General features: G+C 38.5%; 1 protein-coding gene across 4 annotated transcripts in view; it reads left to right on the forward strand.

Moving 5' to 3' along the window:
- LOC139139762 (rap guanine nucleotide exchange factor 4-like) overlaps positions 1-18,450 on the forward strand; it is a 93,208-nt gene that overhangs the window by 66,769 nt on the left and 7,989 nt on the right. For all 4 annotated transcript variants that reach the window (XM_070708665.1, XM_070708661.1, XM_070708664.1 and 1 more), the window contains 5 exons: positions 875-1,033; positions 2,353-2,503; positions 3,285-3,422; positions 4,046-4,157; positions 5,208-5,354. In XM_070708665.1, the coding sequence (XP_070564766.1) occupies positions 875-1,033; positions 2,353-2,503; positions 3,285-3,422; positions 4,046-4,157; positions 5,208-5,354 (707 nt within the window). The remainder of the gene's footprint in view (positions 1-874; positions 1,034-2,352; positions 2,504-3,284; positions 3,423-4,045; positions 4,158-5,207; positions 5,355-18,450) is intronic.

Raw genomic sequence — 18,450 nt, forward strand, 5'->3', positions numbered from 1 at the left:
TCAGGCATGTTTCTACAGATTTTATTCAAAGTTGGTACAAGGACATTGACCAATGTCATAGCTATGCACATCAATTTTTTTTGTGATACGATCCAATATGGCCACCGTGCGGCCATTTTGTTACGATTTTTTCATGTACAGAGCCATAACTCAGGCATATCTCAACCAATTTTATTCAAAGTTGGTACAAGGACATCAACCTATGTCATACACATGCACATTGACTTGTTTTGTGATACGATCCAATATGGCCGCCGTGTGGCCATTTTATTACGTTTTTTCATGTCCAGAACCATAACTCAGACATGTATCAAGCAAATTTATTCAAAGTTGGTACAAGGAGATTGACCAATGTCATACATATGCATGTTAATTTGTTTTGTGATACGATCCAATATGGCTGCTGTGCGGCCATTTTGTTATGATTTTTTCATGTACAAAGCCATAACTCAGGCATATTTCAACCAATTTTAATCAAAGTTGGTACAAGGACATTGACCTACCGTATAGCACATTGATTTGTTTTGTGATTCGATCCATTATGGCCACCATGTGGCCATTTTATTACGATTTTTTCATGTCCTGAACTACAACTCAGACATGTATCAAGCGAATTTATTCAAAAGTATTTTTATCACAGACCTAATGAAGAGGACTCTATCCTCTCTGAGGACCTGTAATCAAAGCACCCATTAACAAGTGGGGACTGTGTCATCAACGATGACTTGTTTAATGAAGATCAAGGGTTGCTGATGAACAAGTGCTGGTTGGCTAAAAATCATGATAAATAGTTTTTAGCTCGTATTTGGCATGTATATAAATACCAAAAAGAGCTTATATTTCATTAATTGTTTACTTTTTTAAAACCAATTAGGTATTCTGTAATGGCTGGTACACCAGAAAAGATGTTGGAACATCTTCTTGAAGCTCACGTGGACAAGTACAATGAATCCGACACATTTGTTGAAGATTTTCTCTTGACACATGTTGTCTTCATGCCCAGTAACCATCTGTCACCAGCTTTAATGTCACAATATCCTTTCCATAGGCTGTCTGTCACTGGCTTGTAATTGATGACATATTGATTTAACCAACCTCAAGGGGCAGATAGGTTTTTATCAGCTTTATTTGATACAATTTAAAAGGCAAACAAAGGACTATCTCCATGTAAGTAGTCAATGTCTAGAAGATGATGAAAGGATTGGGGACTGATGCTATAAGATGGCGATACATGCAAAGAAAATATTTACTGAATACTTCCTTAACAGTAAGAAAAGGATGAAAAAGCAATGCAGGGTGAATAATTTAATGATAAAACTATCCTTTTTTCCTTGTGATGTGTTTTAAAGTTGGCAGTGTTATGACACTGCTGTTTTGAAAAATTATTTTGATGTTGACAGTCAATATTTAACCCTCAAAGTGCAAGTAAATCAAGAACTAGGGATTTTTTCAGGACAAGCCTCAGAACCCAATATTTATTGCTAACTTTGAGCAAATATGTATCATGCTTGATTCTCGTGAATTTACTAAAGTAGGGTGTGTGACACAATGTTTTACAATACTATGGACAACCTGGCTCAGATTTTCAAGAATGCCACAAAGGAACATTCAGTCTTCAGAACTAAGAGTTCAATGGGCTGTACAAATGCAGAATGTTAGGCAAAGCTACTTATTGTATTCACAAGATCTTCGCATAATTGCAAGATCAAATATTGATAGTTGGATGTCAAGTAACATATTTCAAAGATGTTACGAAAAGGCAATACCATGTACACTCACTACTGAAATTATTTGAAGTGTGGCTGTGCTACTATTACCTTATTCAGCTGATTGCAACTAACAGCTTTGTTAAAGAGCAAAATAACAATTAGTGTATTAAGTTAACTCCAAATATTTCTTGACATAATTCATCAGTGTATTCTTTCTGTCAGCTTGCATGCAATTCTCTCAGCCATGCAGTTAAATGTAATGAGATCCTATTTAGATATTACAAGACAATTATTTGGTATTTGAGTATTTCACCTACTCACTTGTACCATCTGGCAAATTATTTGTTAATACAGTGTGCTTCAATTGTGAAAAGAAATTTTACCATAAAGTAAAATGTATATGCCAACAACGTAAATCATTTTAAAGATGAATTTCTTCAGGGTTTTTTTTGTTATTTATGTTCTGCTTCAAAATTTTTAATCAAACCTTGCAGAAAAAGACTTAGTATTCTTCGACTGAAAATCAAACCAAAATTGTCACAATCTTGTTGTCTTTTTTCTTTTGCGTTTAAATCATCATTCTTGCAACTTTTGAATACAAGATCAGAAAATAAATTTAGTTGTTCCCTTGACAACTTTGTACCTATCATGCCAAAGCATCACAGGGTACTGAACAGGAGATGGCAGATTATGCTCTTAACAACAAACGTCGTGTCATTCACCTTGTACTTCAATGGAGTACCATTGCTGGAGATGAATTCAAAGAAGACCCAACTATTGCTGAGTTTTCAGAGGTCAGAATGATTACTTAATATCTAATGTCTACATATGGTAATTCAAATCCTTATATTCCTTTTTAACCTAAATCCAAACCTTCAGTACAAACAAGTGTACAATCCACCTCACTGCTAATTTCTCATTACACTGGTAAAACAATCTTTATGCTGTGCTGTGCTGTGTGTCCATATCTTCTTAAGTGACCCTGGGTTACTTCATGATATGACAGTTTACAGTGGCAGACATCCCCTATGTATTATTCTGTTTGATTTCTAGTACACACTGTTTCAGAACAATGTACAACATCACATTTCCAAAGTGCATGTTGAACCACTCCACATTTTTTTCTTACTAGAAAGTGTTAAGCAATATGAATAAAATCACTACACTAGAAGGTTTACGAATGAATGAAAACACTATGCCTACAAATCTTCAATGACAGTAACATTCATAACAATCAAGTTTTCTGGAACCTTCTCCAAGGTAACAGAGAGTATGTGGGGAGCTCTATATTTTTTCTATCATTTATGTATGTGTGTGTGCGACTGACGATTTTTTTGTTTTTAGCTCTGCTTTCAGCAGGCACTGATGTATGCTAATGATTACAGGTTGGACTTTCTAACCCTAAAAAATAAACTGCATGCATGTATTTAGAACTTTGCTTCAGATATTAAAATATGCATTAAAATATGTTAGTATTTCTATAATTAACAAACCAACCACACAAGTTAATAGCTGGATATATCAGCTGCTAGGTCACTTGTTTCAAAGTGTACTAATGATCTGTATTTGTAACAGACTCTTTGCAGAGCATTGTTGGAAGATTGTAAAATCTACGACAGCCTCAAAGATGAACTTAGTGCCTTTGAGAAGGTATTCATCAGTCCTGGAGATGATAATGAGTTAGAAACACCAAAGAGGACATTACAGAGAAAGGTAGGTGAAGATCCTCTTTGTAGTATTTATTCCTTCCTATAATTCATCACTATACTTTATGAAGTATCAATGTGTCTCAATGCCATCTTGACTTGCACTATTTGAAACTGTTATGTTTTCACTTTAATCCAGGATAGCTTTGTTGTTTTTGTTTTTGTTTGTCGACAATTCTTGCAAAATGCATACCATATCCCATCATTGTTGCCTAATCATTGATATTGTTGTTGCTGCTATGTCCTAGATTTCATCGTCTAATTTGTTACTCCTCCACAACCATGATCAACTTAAAATTTTCCCCGTTGTTGTCGCCAGAAATCTGTAAATTTGTAGAGAGTTGTTCTAAGAAACTCACGATGAAAGTGCATATCCCAAACAGGTCTTAAGACTTGGACAATCATTTTCATCGAAAAGCACCAAGATTTTCTTTGAAAGATGTTGCAATTTCTACATAAAAATTAACAATAATTGTCATTTATGATGTAACTATTTGATGGATTCATGCAAGCTTTGTCAAAGATGTAACCCAACCTATTCTATGTATGTTGTTTGTGACTCCAGTCTTGCTGTGACTAAAACATAAAGGGTCAGTGTATGATATGGTTTCACTCTCTCCTGGCCGACAGAAATCCATTACAGGATTGACAGATATGATGAGAAGACTACCTAAAGAGGGAAGTATCTCAACAGATTCATTTAAGGGAACTAAACGGAAAGCAATCAAGCCAACTGATGAAAGTAAGTTTTTTATTGTGGGTGAGATATCCAAAACTGATATGTATACTCAGTGTCAATTTCTTCCTCCTATCATACTTGCCAGTCTTTAGCTTTCAGTTGCTATGTCAACAGAGCTAGAAGTAGCTATCCTGTGTTCGTCGTCTGTATGTACCGTATCTATTTTATGGAATACCTTTTGACTGTTTGTGGTATTTTCACTCGTTGTTCAAATGGAAGCACACCACCATTAATGGCATAATTGTTCAGATAATCTGACAGCATATCTCTTATTGCTGTTGAATCTATAACTATTTCAAGAAAGAGTTTCATCAGTAATATTCAGTCATAAAAGCGTATATCATTATCTACTTTGCCCATGGTATTGTTAGGTACACAGGCAGACAATTGCATATTTTTTCCAACCAAGGAAGAGCAATTTTGTTTTTTCTCAGTAACAGCCCTTTGTCATTGGAGTTTGTCTAGTTTTCCTAATATGTTATGTCACCAAAATCACTTTTCAAGATATATTAATCATAGTTTATACAACATTTTTGTTCACTAATTCAGTCAATGGTATTACACATTAAAATGGGATTGTCTCTTTTGTAACAGTGTTTAATCAATATACATGTAGTTGTAATACCAACTGTCACTGTATGACCTTTGAATTATGTTTGGCTCTCACAGAATTAGTAAGATAATGCTGACTTTTTGTGAAGTTTACATTTCAATCACTCACTGAATTTTGAGTTTCCTAGATTGAACATTTGTCAGTTGCATTGGTTTAATCTAACCTAGGGAGTATAGATGCATTCTTTAACCCACACAGAGCATACAGTCCAACAGAACTAATGATATCAAAGTAAGATGTGTAAAAATTATCACAAAAACAATGCCACTTGATTATCCATGACAGGAAAACCTCATAAAACATCTCTTTTCATCATGGTACTCTCTCCTAGGAAACAACTGAACTCGGGGATACAGAAAAAATTAAAGCAAATTTCAGAATATTTAATTTAATACAACACATTAAGTGTTTTTTTATTTATTCTCTTCATGTTTTGACAGACATTTTCAAAGTGTACTGTGCAGATCACACCTACACAACTCTAAGACTTCCAATGGATACCAAAGCTGGAGTGATAGCACAACATGCTGCTGACAAACTCTGCATTGGCAATGACCTTGTCTTATGTGAAGTCAAGTCAACAGGAGGTAAAGTATTTCACACAGCACCACACCATTTGACATGATATGCATGTTTCACAAAAAATTAGGTAGAATAGGCACTAGTCTTATAAATACCACATCAGAGTGCAATTAGAGGAATGAGTATCATCAATTTTTGAATCTCAGCAGTGAGAAAATTGGCTAATTTCTTGATTCAATTCAAACTCACAACATTCAAGCAACAGGTCACCTAGCGAAACATCCCAGTCAAAACCACTCAGCTAAATGCCCACCCTGAAGAAAGAGTAGTTAAATGACTGATCTAAGTTGTAAAAATTTCTTACCATGACCTTGCCACATGTTGTACAGTTAAAGATGCACTCACACACACATACTCACTGTCATATACTGCGGACACAAACTCAATCAAATCAGTTATTACAGAGTACAACAAATGCTATAATTGACATATAAAACAAAAATAATAATGAAATGAAAAGAATCATCAAAGGTTACAGCTGCTGGTCCCATCACAAAATATTATCACAGAAGTAGAAAGCAAGATATATGATTTGATATCAGTCACACAAACCAGTACAATTATATAGCTTAAACATACTAACTTCACTGCTATACCAATACATGTCCACTGGGTGGGAAGTTTAGAAGCACATTGAATTATGACCAAGCAGAGGTGTGTACTGGGCAGGAAGTTTAGAATCACATTTAGATTTACCAAGCAGAGGTGTGTACTAGGCAGGAAGTTTAGAATCACATTTAGATTTACCAAGCAGAGGTGTGTACTGGGCAGGAAGTTTAGAATTACATTTAGATTAACCAAGCAGAGGTGTTACTGGGCAGGAAGTTTAGAATAACATTTAGATTTACCAAGCAGAGGTGTGTACTGGGCAGGAAGTTTAGAAGCACATTTAGGTTTACCAAGCAGAGGTGTGTACAAGGCAGGAAGGTTAGAATAACATTTAGATTTACCAAGCAGCGGTGTGTACTAGGCAGGAAGTTTAGAATCACATTTAGATTTACCAAGCAGAGGTGTGTACTGGGCAGGAAGTTTAGAAGCACATTTAGGTTTACCAAGCAGAGGTGTGTACTGGGCAGGAAGTTTAGAATCATATTTAGATTTACCAAGCAGAGGTGTGTACTGGGCAGGAAGTTTAGAATCATATTTAGATTTACCAAGCAGAGGTGTGTACTGGGCAGGAAGTTTAGAATCACATTTAGATTTACCAAGCAGAGGTGTGTGCTGGGCAGGAAGTTTAGAATCACATTAAGATTTACCAAGCAGAGGTATGTACTAGGCAGGAAGTTTAGAATCACATTTAGATTTACCAAGCAGAGGTGTGAACCAGGCAGGAAGTTTAGAATCACATTTAGATTTACCAAGCAGAGGTGTGTACTGGGCAGGAAGTTTAGAATAACATTTAGATTTACCAAGCAGAGGTGTGTACTGGGCACGAAGGTTAGAATCACATTTAGATTTACCAAGCAGAGGTGTGTACTGGGCAGGAAGTTTAGAATTACATTAAGATTTACCAAGCAGAGGTGTGTACTGTGTAGGAAGTTTAGAATCACATTTAGATTTACAAAGCAGAGGTTTGTACTGCGCAGGAAGTTTAGAATCACATTAAGATTTACCAAGCAGAGGTGTGAACTAGGCAGGAAGTTTAGAATCACATTTAGATTTACCAAGCAGAGGTGTGTACTGGGCAGGAAGTTTAGAATCACATTAAGATTTACCAAGCAGAGGTATGTACTGGGCAGGAAGTTTAGAATCACATTTAGATTTACGTAGCAGAGGTGTGTACTGGGCAGGAAGTTTAGAATCACATTTAGATTTACGTAGCAGAGGTGTGTACTGGGCAGGAAGTTTAGAATCACATTTAGATTTACCAAGCAGAGGTGTGTACTAGGCAGGAAGTTTAGAATCACATTTAGATTTACCAAGCAGAGGTGTGTACTGGGCAGGAAGTTTAGAATCACATTCAGATTTACCCAGCAGAGGTGTGTACGGGCAGGAAGTTTAGAATCAAATTTAGATTTACCAAACAGAGGTGTGTACTGGGCAGGAAGTTTAGAATTACATTTAGGTTTACCAAGCAGAGGTGTGTACTGGGCAGGAAGTTTAGAATTACATTTAGATTTACCAAGCAGAGGTGTGTACTCGGCAGGAAGTTTCGAATCACATTTAGATTTATCAAGCAGAGGTGTGTACTGGCAGGAAGTTTAGAATCACATTTAGATTTACGTAGCAGAGGTGTGTACTGGGCAGGAAGTTTAGAATCACATTTAGATTTACCAAGCAGAGGTGTGTACTGGGCAGGAAGTTTAGAATCACATTTAGATTTACCAAGCAGAGGTGTGTACTGGCAGGAAGTTTAGAATCACATTCAGATTTACCAAGCAGAGGTGTGTACCAGGCAGGAAGTTTAGAATCACATTTACATTTACCAAGCAGAGGTGTGTACCAGGCAGGAAGTTTAGAATTACATTTAGATTTACCAAGCAGAGGTGTGTACTAGGCAGGAAGTTTAGAATCACATTTAGATTTACCAAGCAGAGTGTGTTCTGGGCAGGAAGTTTAGAATCACATTAAGATTTACCAAGCAGAGGTATGTACTGGGCAGGAAGTTTAGAATCACATTTAGATTTACCAAGCAGAGTGTGTACTAGGCAGGAAGTTTAGAATCACATTTAGATTTACGTAGCAGAGGTGTGTACTGGGCAGGAAGTTTAGAATCACATTTAGATTTACCAAGCAGAGGTGTGTACTGGGCAGGACGTTTAGAATCACATTTAGATTTACCAAGCAGAGGTGTGTACTGGGCAGGAAGTTTAGAATCACATTCAGATTTACCCAGCAGAGTGTGTACGGGCAGGAAGTTTAGAATCAAATTTAGATTTACCAAACAGAGGTGGTGTACTGGGCAGGAAGTTTAGAATTACATTTAGGTTTACCAAGCAGAGGTGTGTACTGGGCAGGAAGTTTAGAATTACATTTAGATTTACCAAGCAGAGGTGTGTACTCGGCAGGAAGTTTCAAATCACATTTAGATTTACCAAGCAGAGGTGTGTACTGGGCAGGAAGTTTAGAATCACATTTAGATTTACCAAGCAGAGGTGTGTACTTGGCAGGAAGTTTCGAATCACATTTAGATTTATCAAGCAGAGGTGTGTACTGGGCAGGAAGTTTAGAATCACATTTAGATTTACCAAGCAGAGGTGTGTACTGGGCAGGAAGTTTAGAATCACATTAGATTTACCAAGCAGAGGTGTGTACTAGGCAGGAAGTTTAGAATCACATTTAGATTTACCAAGCAGAGGTGTGTACTGGGCAGGAAGTTTAGAATCACATTCAGATTTACCCAGCAGAGGTGTGTACGGGCAGGAAGTTTAGAATCACATTTAGATTTACCAAACAGAGGTGTGTACTTGGCAGGAAGTTTAGAATTACATTTAGATTTACCAAACAGAGGTGTGTACTGGGCAGGAAGTTTAGAATTACATTTAGATTTACCAAGCAGAGGTGTGTACTTGGCAGGAAGTTTCCAATCACATTTAGATTTACCAAGCAGAGGTGTGTACTGGGCAGGAAGTTTGAAATTACATTTAGATTTACCAAGCAGAGGTGTGTACTGGCAGGAAGTTTAGAATCACATTTAGATTTACCAAGCAGAGGTGTGTACTGGGCAGGAAGTTTAGAATCACATTTAGATTTACAAAGCAGAGGTGTGTACTGGCCAGGAAGTTTAGAATTACATTTAGATTTACCAAGCAGAGGTGTTTACTGGGCAGGAAGTTTAGAATCACATTAAGATTTACCAAACAGAGGTGTGTACTGGGCAGGAAGTTTAGAATTACATTTAGATTTACCAAGCAGAGGTGTGTACTGGGCTGGAAGTTTAGAATCACATTTAGATTTACCAAACAGAGGTGTGTACTGGGCAGGAAGTTTTAGAATCACTGTTAGATTTACCAAGCAGAGGTGTGTGCTGGGCAGGAAGTCTAGAATCACATTTAGATTTACCTAGCAGAGGTGTGTACTGGGCAGGAAGTTTAGAATCACATTTAGATTTACCAAGCAGAGGTGTGTACTGGGCAGGAAGTTTAGAATCACATTTAGATTTACCAAGCAGAGGTGTGTACCAGGCAGGAAGTTTAGAATCACATTTAGATTTACCAAGCAGAGGTGTGTACTATGCAGGAAGTTTAGAATCACATTTAGATTTACCAAGCAGAGGTGTGTACTGGGCAGGAAGTTTAGAATCACATTCAGATTTACCAAGCAGAGGTGTGTACCAGGCAGGAAGTTTAGAATCACATTTAGATTTACCAAGCAGAGGTGTGTACCAGGCAGGAAGTTTAGAATTACATTTAGATTTACCAAGCAGAGGTGTGTACTAGGCAGGAAGTTTAGAATCACTTTAGATTTACCAAGCAGAGGTGTGTTCTGGGCAGGAAGTTTTAGAATCACATTAAGATTTACCAAGCAGAGGTATGTACTAGGCAGGAAGTTTAGAATCACATTTAGATTTACCAAGCAGAGGTGTGAACCAGGCAGGAAGTTTAGAATCACATTTAGATTTACCAAGCAGAGGTGTGTACTGGGCAGGAAGTTTAGAATAACATTTAGATTTACCAAGCAGAGGTGTGTACTGGGCACGAAGGTTAGAATCACATTTAGATTTACCAAGCAGAGGTGTGTACTGGGCAGGAAGTTTAGAATTACATTAAGATTTACCAAGCAGAGGTGTGTACTGTGTAGAAGTTTAGAATCACATTTAGATTTACAAAGCAGAGGTTTGTACTGCGCAGGAAGTTTAGAATCACATTAAGATTTACCAAGCAGAGGTGTGAACTAGGCAGGAAGTTTAGAATCACATTTAGATTTACCAAGCAGAGGTGTGTACTGGGCAGGAAGTTTAGAATCACATTAAGATTTACCAAGCAGAGGTATGTACTGGGCAGGAAGTTTAGAATCACATTTAGATTTACGTAGCAGAGGTGTGTACTGGGCAGGAAGTTTAGAATCACATTTAGATTTACGTAGCAGAGGTGTGTACTGGGCAGGAAGTTTAGAATCACATTTAGATTTACCAAGCAGAGGTGGTATTAGGCAGGAAGTTTAGAATCACATTTAGATTTCCAAGCAGAGGTGTGTACTGGGCAGGAAGTTTAGAATCACATTCAGATTTACCCAGCAGAGGTGTGTACGGGCAGGAAGTTTAGAATCAAATTTAGATTTACCAAACAGAGGTGTGTACTGGGCAGGAAGTTTAGAATTACATTTAGGTTTACCAAGCAGAGGTGTGTACTGGGCAGGAAGTTTAGAATTACATTTAGATTTACCAAGCAGAGGTGTGTACTCGGCAGGAAGTTTCGAATCACATTTAGATTTATCAAGCAGAGGTGTGTACTGGGCAGGAAGTTTAGAATCACATTTAGATTTACGTAGCAGAGGTGTGTACTGGGCAGGAAGTTTAGAATCACATTTAGATTTACCAAGCAGAGGTGTGTACTGGGCAGGAAGTTTAGAATCACATTTAGATTTACCAAGCAGAGGTGTGTACTTGGCAGGAAGTTTAGAATCACATTTAGATTTACCAAGCAGAGGTGTGTACCAGGCAGGAAGTTTAGAATCACATTTAGATTTACCAAGCAGAGGTGTGTACCAGGCAGGAAGTTTAGAATTACATTTAGATTTACCAAGCAGAGGTGTGTACTAGGCAGGAAGTTTAGAATCACATTTAGATTTACCAAGCAGAGGTGTGTTCTGGGCAGGAAGTTTAGAATCATATTAAGATTTACCAAGCAGAGGTATGTACTGGGCAGGAAGTTTAGAATCACATTTAGATTTACCAAGCAGAGGTGTGTACTAGGCAGGAAGTTTAGAATCACATTTAGATTTACGTAGCAGAGGTGTGTACTGGGCAGGAAGTTTAGAATCACATTTAGATTTACCAAGCAGAGGTGTGTACTGGGCAGGACGTTTAGAATCACATTTAGATTTACCAAGCAGAGGTGTGTACTGGGCAGGAAGTTTAGAATCACATTCAGATTTACCCAGCAGAGGTGTGTACGGGCAGGAAGTTTAGAATCAAATTTAGATTTACCAAACAGAGGTGTGTACTGGGCAGGAAGTTTAGAATTACATTTAGGTTTACCAAGCAGAGGTGTGTACTGGGCAGGAAGTTTAGAATTACATTTAGATTTACCAAGCAGAGGTGTGTACTCGGCAGGAAGTTTCAAATCACATTTAGATTTACCAAGCAGAGGTGTGTACTGGGCAGGAAGTTTAGAATCACATTTAGATTTACCAAGCAGAGGTGTGTACTTGGCAGGAAGTTTCGAATCACATTTAGATTTATCAAGCAGAGGTGTGTACTGGGCAGGAAGTTTAGAATCACATTTAGATTTACCAAGCAGAGGTGTGTACTGGGCAGGAAGTTTAGAATCACATTTAGATTTACCAAGCAGAGGTGTGTACTAGGCAGGAAGTTTAGAATCACATTTAGATTTACCAAGCAGAGGTGTGTACTGGGCAGGAAGTTTAGAATCACATTCAGATTTACCCAGCAGAGGTGTGTACGGGCAGGAAGTTTAGAATCACATTTAGATTTACCAAACAGAGGTGTGTACTTGGCAGGAAGTTTAGAATTACATTTAGATTTACCAAACAGAGGTGTGTACTGGGCAGGAAGTTTAGAATTACATTTAGATTTACCAAGCAGAGGTGTGTACTTGGCAGGAAGTTTCCAATCACATTTAGATTTACCAAGCAGAGGTGTGTACTGGGCAGGAAGTTTGAAATTACATTTAGATTTACCAAGCAGAGGTGTGTACTGGGCAGGAAGTTTAGAATCACATTTAGATTTACCAAGCAGAGGTGTGTACTGGGCAGGAAGTTTAGAATCACATTTAGATTTACAAAGCAGAGGTGTGTACTGGCCAGGAAGTTTAGAATTACATTTAGATTTACCAAGCAGAGGTGTGTACTGGGCAGGAAGTTTAGAATCACATTAAGATTTACCAAACAGAGGTGTGTACTGGGCAGGAAGTTTAGAATTACATTTAGATTTACCAAGCAGAGGTGTGTACTGGGCTGGAAGTTTAGAATCACATTTAGATTTACCAAACAGAGGTGTGTACTGGGCAGGAAGTTTAGAATCACTGTTAGATTTACCAAGCAGAGGTGTTGCTGGGCAGGAAGTCTAGAATCACATTTAGATTTACCAAGCAGAGGTGTACTGGGCAGGAAGTTTAGAATCACATTTAGATTTACCAAGCAGAGGTGTGTACTGAGCAGGAAGTTTAGAATCACATTTAGATTTACCAAGCAGAGGTGTGTACCAGGCAGGAAGTTTAGAATCACATTTAGATTTACCAAGCAGAGGTGTGTACTATGCAGGAAGTTTAGAATCACATTTAGATTTACCAAGCAGAGGTGTGTACTGGGCAGGAAGTTTAGAATCACATTCAGATTTACCAAGCAGAGGTGTGTACCAGGCAGGAAGTTTAGAATCACATTTAGATTTACCAAGCAGAGGTGTGTACCAGGCAGGAAGTTTAGAATTACATTTAGATTTACCAAGCAGAGGTGTGTACTAGGCAGGAAGTTTAGAATCACATTTAGATTTACCCAGCAGAGGTGTGTACGGGCAGGAAGTTTAGAATCAAATTTAGATTTACCAAACAGAGGTGTGTACTGGGCAGGAAGTTTAGAATTACATTTAGGTTTACCAAGCAGAGGTGTGTACTGGGCAGGAAGTTTAGAATTACATTTAGATTTACCAAGCAGAGGTGTGTACTCGGCAGGAAGTTTCGAATCACATTTAGATTTATCAAGCAGAGGTGTGTACTGGGCAGGAAGTTTAGAATCACATTTAGATTTACGTAGCAGAGGTGTGTACTGGGCAGAAGTTTAGAATCACATTTAGATTTACCAAGCAGAGGTGTGTACTGGGCAGGAAGTTTAGAATCACATTTAGATTTACCAAGCAGAGGTGTGTACTGGGCAGGAAGTTTAGAATCACATTTAGATTTACCAAGCAGAGGTGTGTACCAGGCAGGAAGTTTAGAATCACATTTAGATTTACCAAGCAGAGGTGTGTACCAGGCAGGAAGTTTAGAATCACATTTAGATTTACCAAGCAGAGGTGTGTACTAGGCAGGAAGTTTAGAATCACATTTAGATTTACCAAGCAGAGGTGTGTTCTGGGCAGGAAGTTTAGAATCACATTAAGATTTACCAAGCAGAGGTATGTACTGGGCAGGAAGTTTAGAATCACATTTAGATTTACCAAGCAGAGGTGTGTACTAGGCAGGAAGTCTAGAATCACATTTAGATTTACGTAGCAGAGGTGTGTACTGGGCAGGAAGTTTAGAATCACATTTAGATTTACCAAGCAGAGGTGTGTACTGGGCAGGACGTTTAGAATCACATTTAGATTTACCAAGCAGAGGTGTGTACTGGGCAGGAAGTTTAGAATCACATTCAGATTTACCAGCAGAGGTGTGTACGGGCAGGAAGTTTAGAATCAAATTTAGATTTACCAAACAGAGGTGTGTACTGGCAGGAAGTTTAGAATCACATTTAGATTTACCAAGCAGAGGTGTGTACTGGGCAGGAAGTTTAGAATTACATTTAGATTTACCAAGCAGAGGTGTGTACTGGGCAGGAAGTTTAGAATCACATTTAGATTTACCAAGCAGAGGTGTGTACTGGGCAGAAGTTTAAATCACATTTAGATTTACCAAGCAGAGGTGTGTACTTGGCAGGAAGTTTAGAATCACATTTAGATTTACAAGCAGAGGTGTGTACTGGCAGGAAGTTTAGAATCACATTTAGATTTACCAAGCAGAGGTGTGTACTGGGCAGGAAGTTTAGAATCACATTTAGATTTACCAAGCAGAGGTGTGTACTAGGCAGGAAGTTTAGAATCACATTTAGATTTACCAAGCAGAGGTGTGTACTGGGCAGGAAGTTTAGAATCACATTTAGATTTACCAAGCAGAGGTGTGTACTGGGCAGGAAGTTTAGAATCACATTTAGATTTACCAAGCAGAGGTGTGTACTTGGCAGGAAGTTTAGAATCACATTTAGATTTACCAAACAGAGGTGTGTACTGGGCAGGAAGTTTAGAATTACATTTAGATTTACCAAGCAGAGGTGTGTACTGGGCAGGAAGTTTAGAATCACATTTAGATTTACCAAGCAGAGGTGTGTACTGGGCAGGAAGTTTAGAATTACATTTAGATTTACCAAGCAGAGGTGTGTACTGGGCAGGAAGTTTAGAATCACATTTAGATTTACCAAGCAGAGGTGTGTACTGGGCAGGAAGTTTAGAATCACATTTAGATTTACCAAGCAGAGGTGTGTACTGGGCAGGAAGTTTAGAATCACATTTAGATTTACCAAGCAGAGGTGTGTACTGGGCAGGAAGTTTAGAATCACATTTAGATTTACCAAGCAGAGGTGTGTACTGGGCAGGAAGTTTAGAATCACATTTAGATTTACCAAGCAGAGGTGTGTACTGGGCAGGAAGTTTAGAATTACATTTAGATTTACCAAGCAGAGGTGTGTACTGGGCAGGAAGTTTAGAATCACATTTAGATTTACCAAGCAGAGGTGTGTACTGGGCAGGAAGTTTAGAATCACATTTAGATTTACCAAGCAGAGGTGTGTACTGGGCAGGAAGTTTAGAATCACATTTAGATTTACCAAGCAGAGGTGTGTACTGGCAGGAAGTTTAGAATCACATTTAGATTTACCAAGCAGAGGTGTGTACTGAGCAGAAGTTTAGAATCACATTTAGATTTACCAAGCAGAGGTGTGTACCATGCAGGAAGTTTAGAATCACATTTAGATTTACCAAGCAGAGGTGTGTACTGGCAGGAAGTTTAGAATCACATTTAGATTTACCAAGCAGAGGTGTGTACCAGGCAGGAAGTTTAGAATCACATTTAGATTTACCAAGCAGAGGTGTGTACAGGCAGGAAGTTTAGAATCACATTTAGATTTACCAAGCAGAGGTGTGTACCAGGCAGGAAGTTTAGAATCACATTTAGATTTACCAAGCAGAGGTGTGTACTAGGCAGGAAGTTTAGAATCACATTTAGATTTACCAAGCAGAGGTGTGTACTGGGCAGGAAGTTTAGAATCACATTTAGATTTACCAAGCAGAGGTGTGTACTAGGCAGGAAGTTTAGAATCACATTTAGATTTACCAAGCAGAGGTGTGTACTAGGCAGGAAGTTTAGAATCACATTTAGATTTACCAAGCAGAGGTGTGTACTAGGCAGGAAGTTTAGAATCACATTAAGATTTACAGAGCAGAGGTGTGTACTAGGCAGGAAGTTTAGAATCACATTTAGATTTACGTAGCAGAGGTGTGTACTGGGCAGGAAGTTTAGAATCACATTTAGATTTACAAGCAGAGGTGTGTACTGGGCAGGAAGTTTAGAATCACATTTAGATTTACCCAGCAGAGGTGTGTACGGGCAGGAAGTTTAGAATCACATTTAGATTTACCAAGCAGAGGTGGTACTGGGCAGGAAGTTTAGAATTACATTTAGATTTACCAAGCAGAGGTGTGTACTCGGCAGGAAGTTTAGAATCACATTTAGATTTACCAAGCAGAGGTGTGTACTGGGCAGGAAGTTTAGAATTACATTTAAGTTTACCAAGCAGAGGTGTGTACTGGGCAGGAAGTTTAGAATTACATTAGATTTACCAAGCAGAGGTGTGTACTTGGCAGGAAGTTTAGAATCACATTTAGATTTACAAGCAGAGTGTTGTACTGGGCAGGAAGTTTAGAATCACATTTAGATTTACCAAGCAGAGGTGTGTACTAGGCAGGAAGTTTAGAATCACATTTAGATTTACCAAGCAGAGGTGTGTACTGGCAGGAAGTTTAGAATCACATTTAGATTTACCAAGCAGAGGTGTGTACTGGCAGGAAGTTTAGAATCACATTTAGATTTACCAAGCAGAGGTGTGTACTGGGCAGGAAGTTTAGAATCACATTTAGATTTACCAAACAGAGGTGTGTACTTGGCAGGAAGTTTAGAATTACATTTAGATTTACCAAACAGAGGTGTGTACTGGCAGGAAGTTTAGAATTACATTTAGATTTACCAAGCAGAGTGTGTACTGGGCAGGAAGTTTGAATTACATTTAGATTTACCAAGCAGAGGTGTGTACTGGGCAGGAAGTTTAAATCACATTTAGATTTACCAAGCAGAGGTGTGTACTGGGCAGGAAGTTTAGAATCACATTTAGATTTACCAAGCAGAGGTGTGTACTGGGCAGGAAGTTTAGAATCACATTTAAAATTAACAAAGCAGAGGTGTGTACTGGGCAGGAAGTTTAGAATTACATTTAGATTTACAAGCAGAGGTGTGTACTGGCCGGAAGTTTAGAATCACATTTAGATTTACCAAACAGAGGTGTGTACTGGGCAGGAAGTTTAGAATCACATTTAGATTTACCAAGCAGAGGTGTGTACTGGGCAGGAAGTTAGAATCACATTTAGATTTACCAAGCAGAGGTGTGTACTGGGCAGGAAGTTTAGAATCACATTTAGATTTACCAAGCAGAGGTGTGTACTGGGCAGGAAGTTTAGAATCACATTTAGATTTACCAAGCAGAGGTGTGTACTGGGCAGGAAGTTTAGAATCACATTTAGATTTACCAAGCAGAGGTGTGTACTGGCAGGAAGTTTAGAATCACATTTAGATTTACCAAGCAGAGGTGTGTACCAGGCAGGAAGTTTAGAATCACATTTAGATTTACCAAGCAGAGGTGTGTACCAGGCAGGAAGTTTAGAATCACATTTAGATTTACCAAGCAGAGGTGTGTACCGGGCAGGAAGTTTAGAATCACATTTAGATTTACCAAGCAGAGGTGTGTACTGGGCAGGAAGTTTAGAATCACATTTAGATTTACCAAGCAGAGGTGTGTACTGGGCAGGAAGTTTAGAATCACATTAAGATTTACCAAGCAGAGGTGTGTACTGGGCAGGAAGTTTAGAATCACATTTAGATTTACCAAGCAGAGGTGTGTACTGGGCAGGAAGTTTAGAATCACATTTAGATTTACCAAGCAGAGGTGTGTACTGGGCAGGAAGTTTAGAATCACATTAAGATTTACCAAGCAGAGGTGTGTACTGGGCAGGAAGTTTAGAATCACATTTAGATTTACCAAGCAGAGGTGTGTACTGGCAGGAAGTTTAGAATCACATTTAGATTTACCAAGCAGAGGTGTGTACTGGGCAGGAATTTAGAAGCACATTTAGATTTACCAAGCAGAGGTGTGTACTGGGCAGGAAGTTTAGAATCACATTTAGATTTACCAAGCAGAGGTGTGTACTGGGCAGGAAGTTTAGAATCACATTTAGATTTACCAAGCAGAGGTGTGTGCTGGGCAGCAAGTTTAGAATCACATTTAGATTTACCAAGCAGAGGTGTGTACTGGGCAGAAGTTTAGAATCACATTTAGATTTACCAAGCAGAGATGTGTACCAGGCAGGAAGTTTAGAATCACATTTAGATTTACCAAGCAGAGGTGTGGTACCAGGCAGGAAGTTTAGAATCACATTAAGATTTACCAAGCAGAGGTGTGTACTGAGCAGGAAGTTAAGAAACATATTTAGATTTACCAAGCAGAGGTGTGTACCAGGCAGGAAGTTTAGAATCACATTTAGATTTACCAAGCAGAGGTGTGTACCAGGCAGGAAGTTTAGAATCACATTAAGATTTACCAAGCAGAGTGTGTACTGAGCAGAAGTTAAGAAACATATTTAGATTTACCAAGCAGAGGTGTGTACCAGGCAGGAAGTTTAGAATCACATTTAGATTTACCAAGCAGAGGTGTGTACTGGGCAGGAAGTTTAGATTACATTTAGATTTACCAAGCAGAGGTGTGTACTGGGCAGGAAGTTTAGAATCACATTTAGATTTACCAAGCAGAGGTGTGTACAGGCAGGAAGTTTAGAATCACATTTAGATTTACCAAGCAGAGGTGTGTACTGGGCAGGAAGTTTAGAATCACATTTAGATTTACCAAGCAGAGGTGTGTACTGGGCAGGAAGTTTAGAATAACATTTAGATTTACCAAGCAGAGGTG

This window comes from Ptychodera flava, chromosome 9 (genome assembly GCF_041260155.1).
Source record: "Ptychodera flava strain L36383 chromosome 9, AS_Pfla_20210202, whole genome shotgun sequence".
Lineage (NCBI taxonomy): Eukaryota > Metazoa > Hemichordata > Enteropneusta > Ptychoderidae > Ptychodera > Ptychodera flava.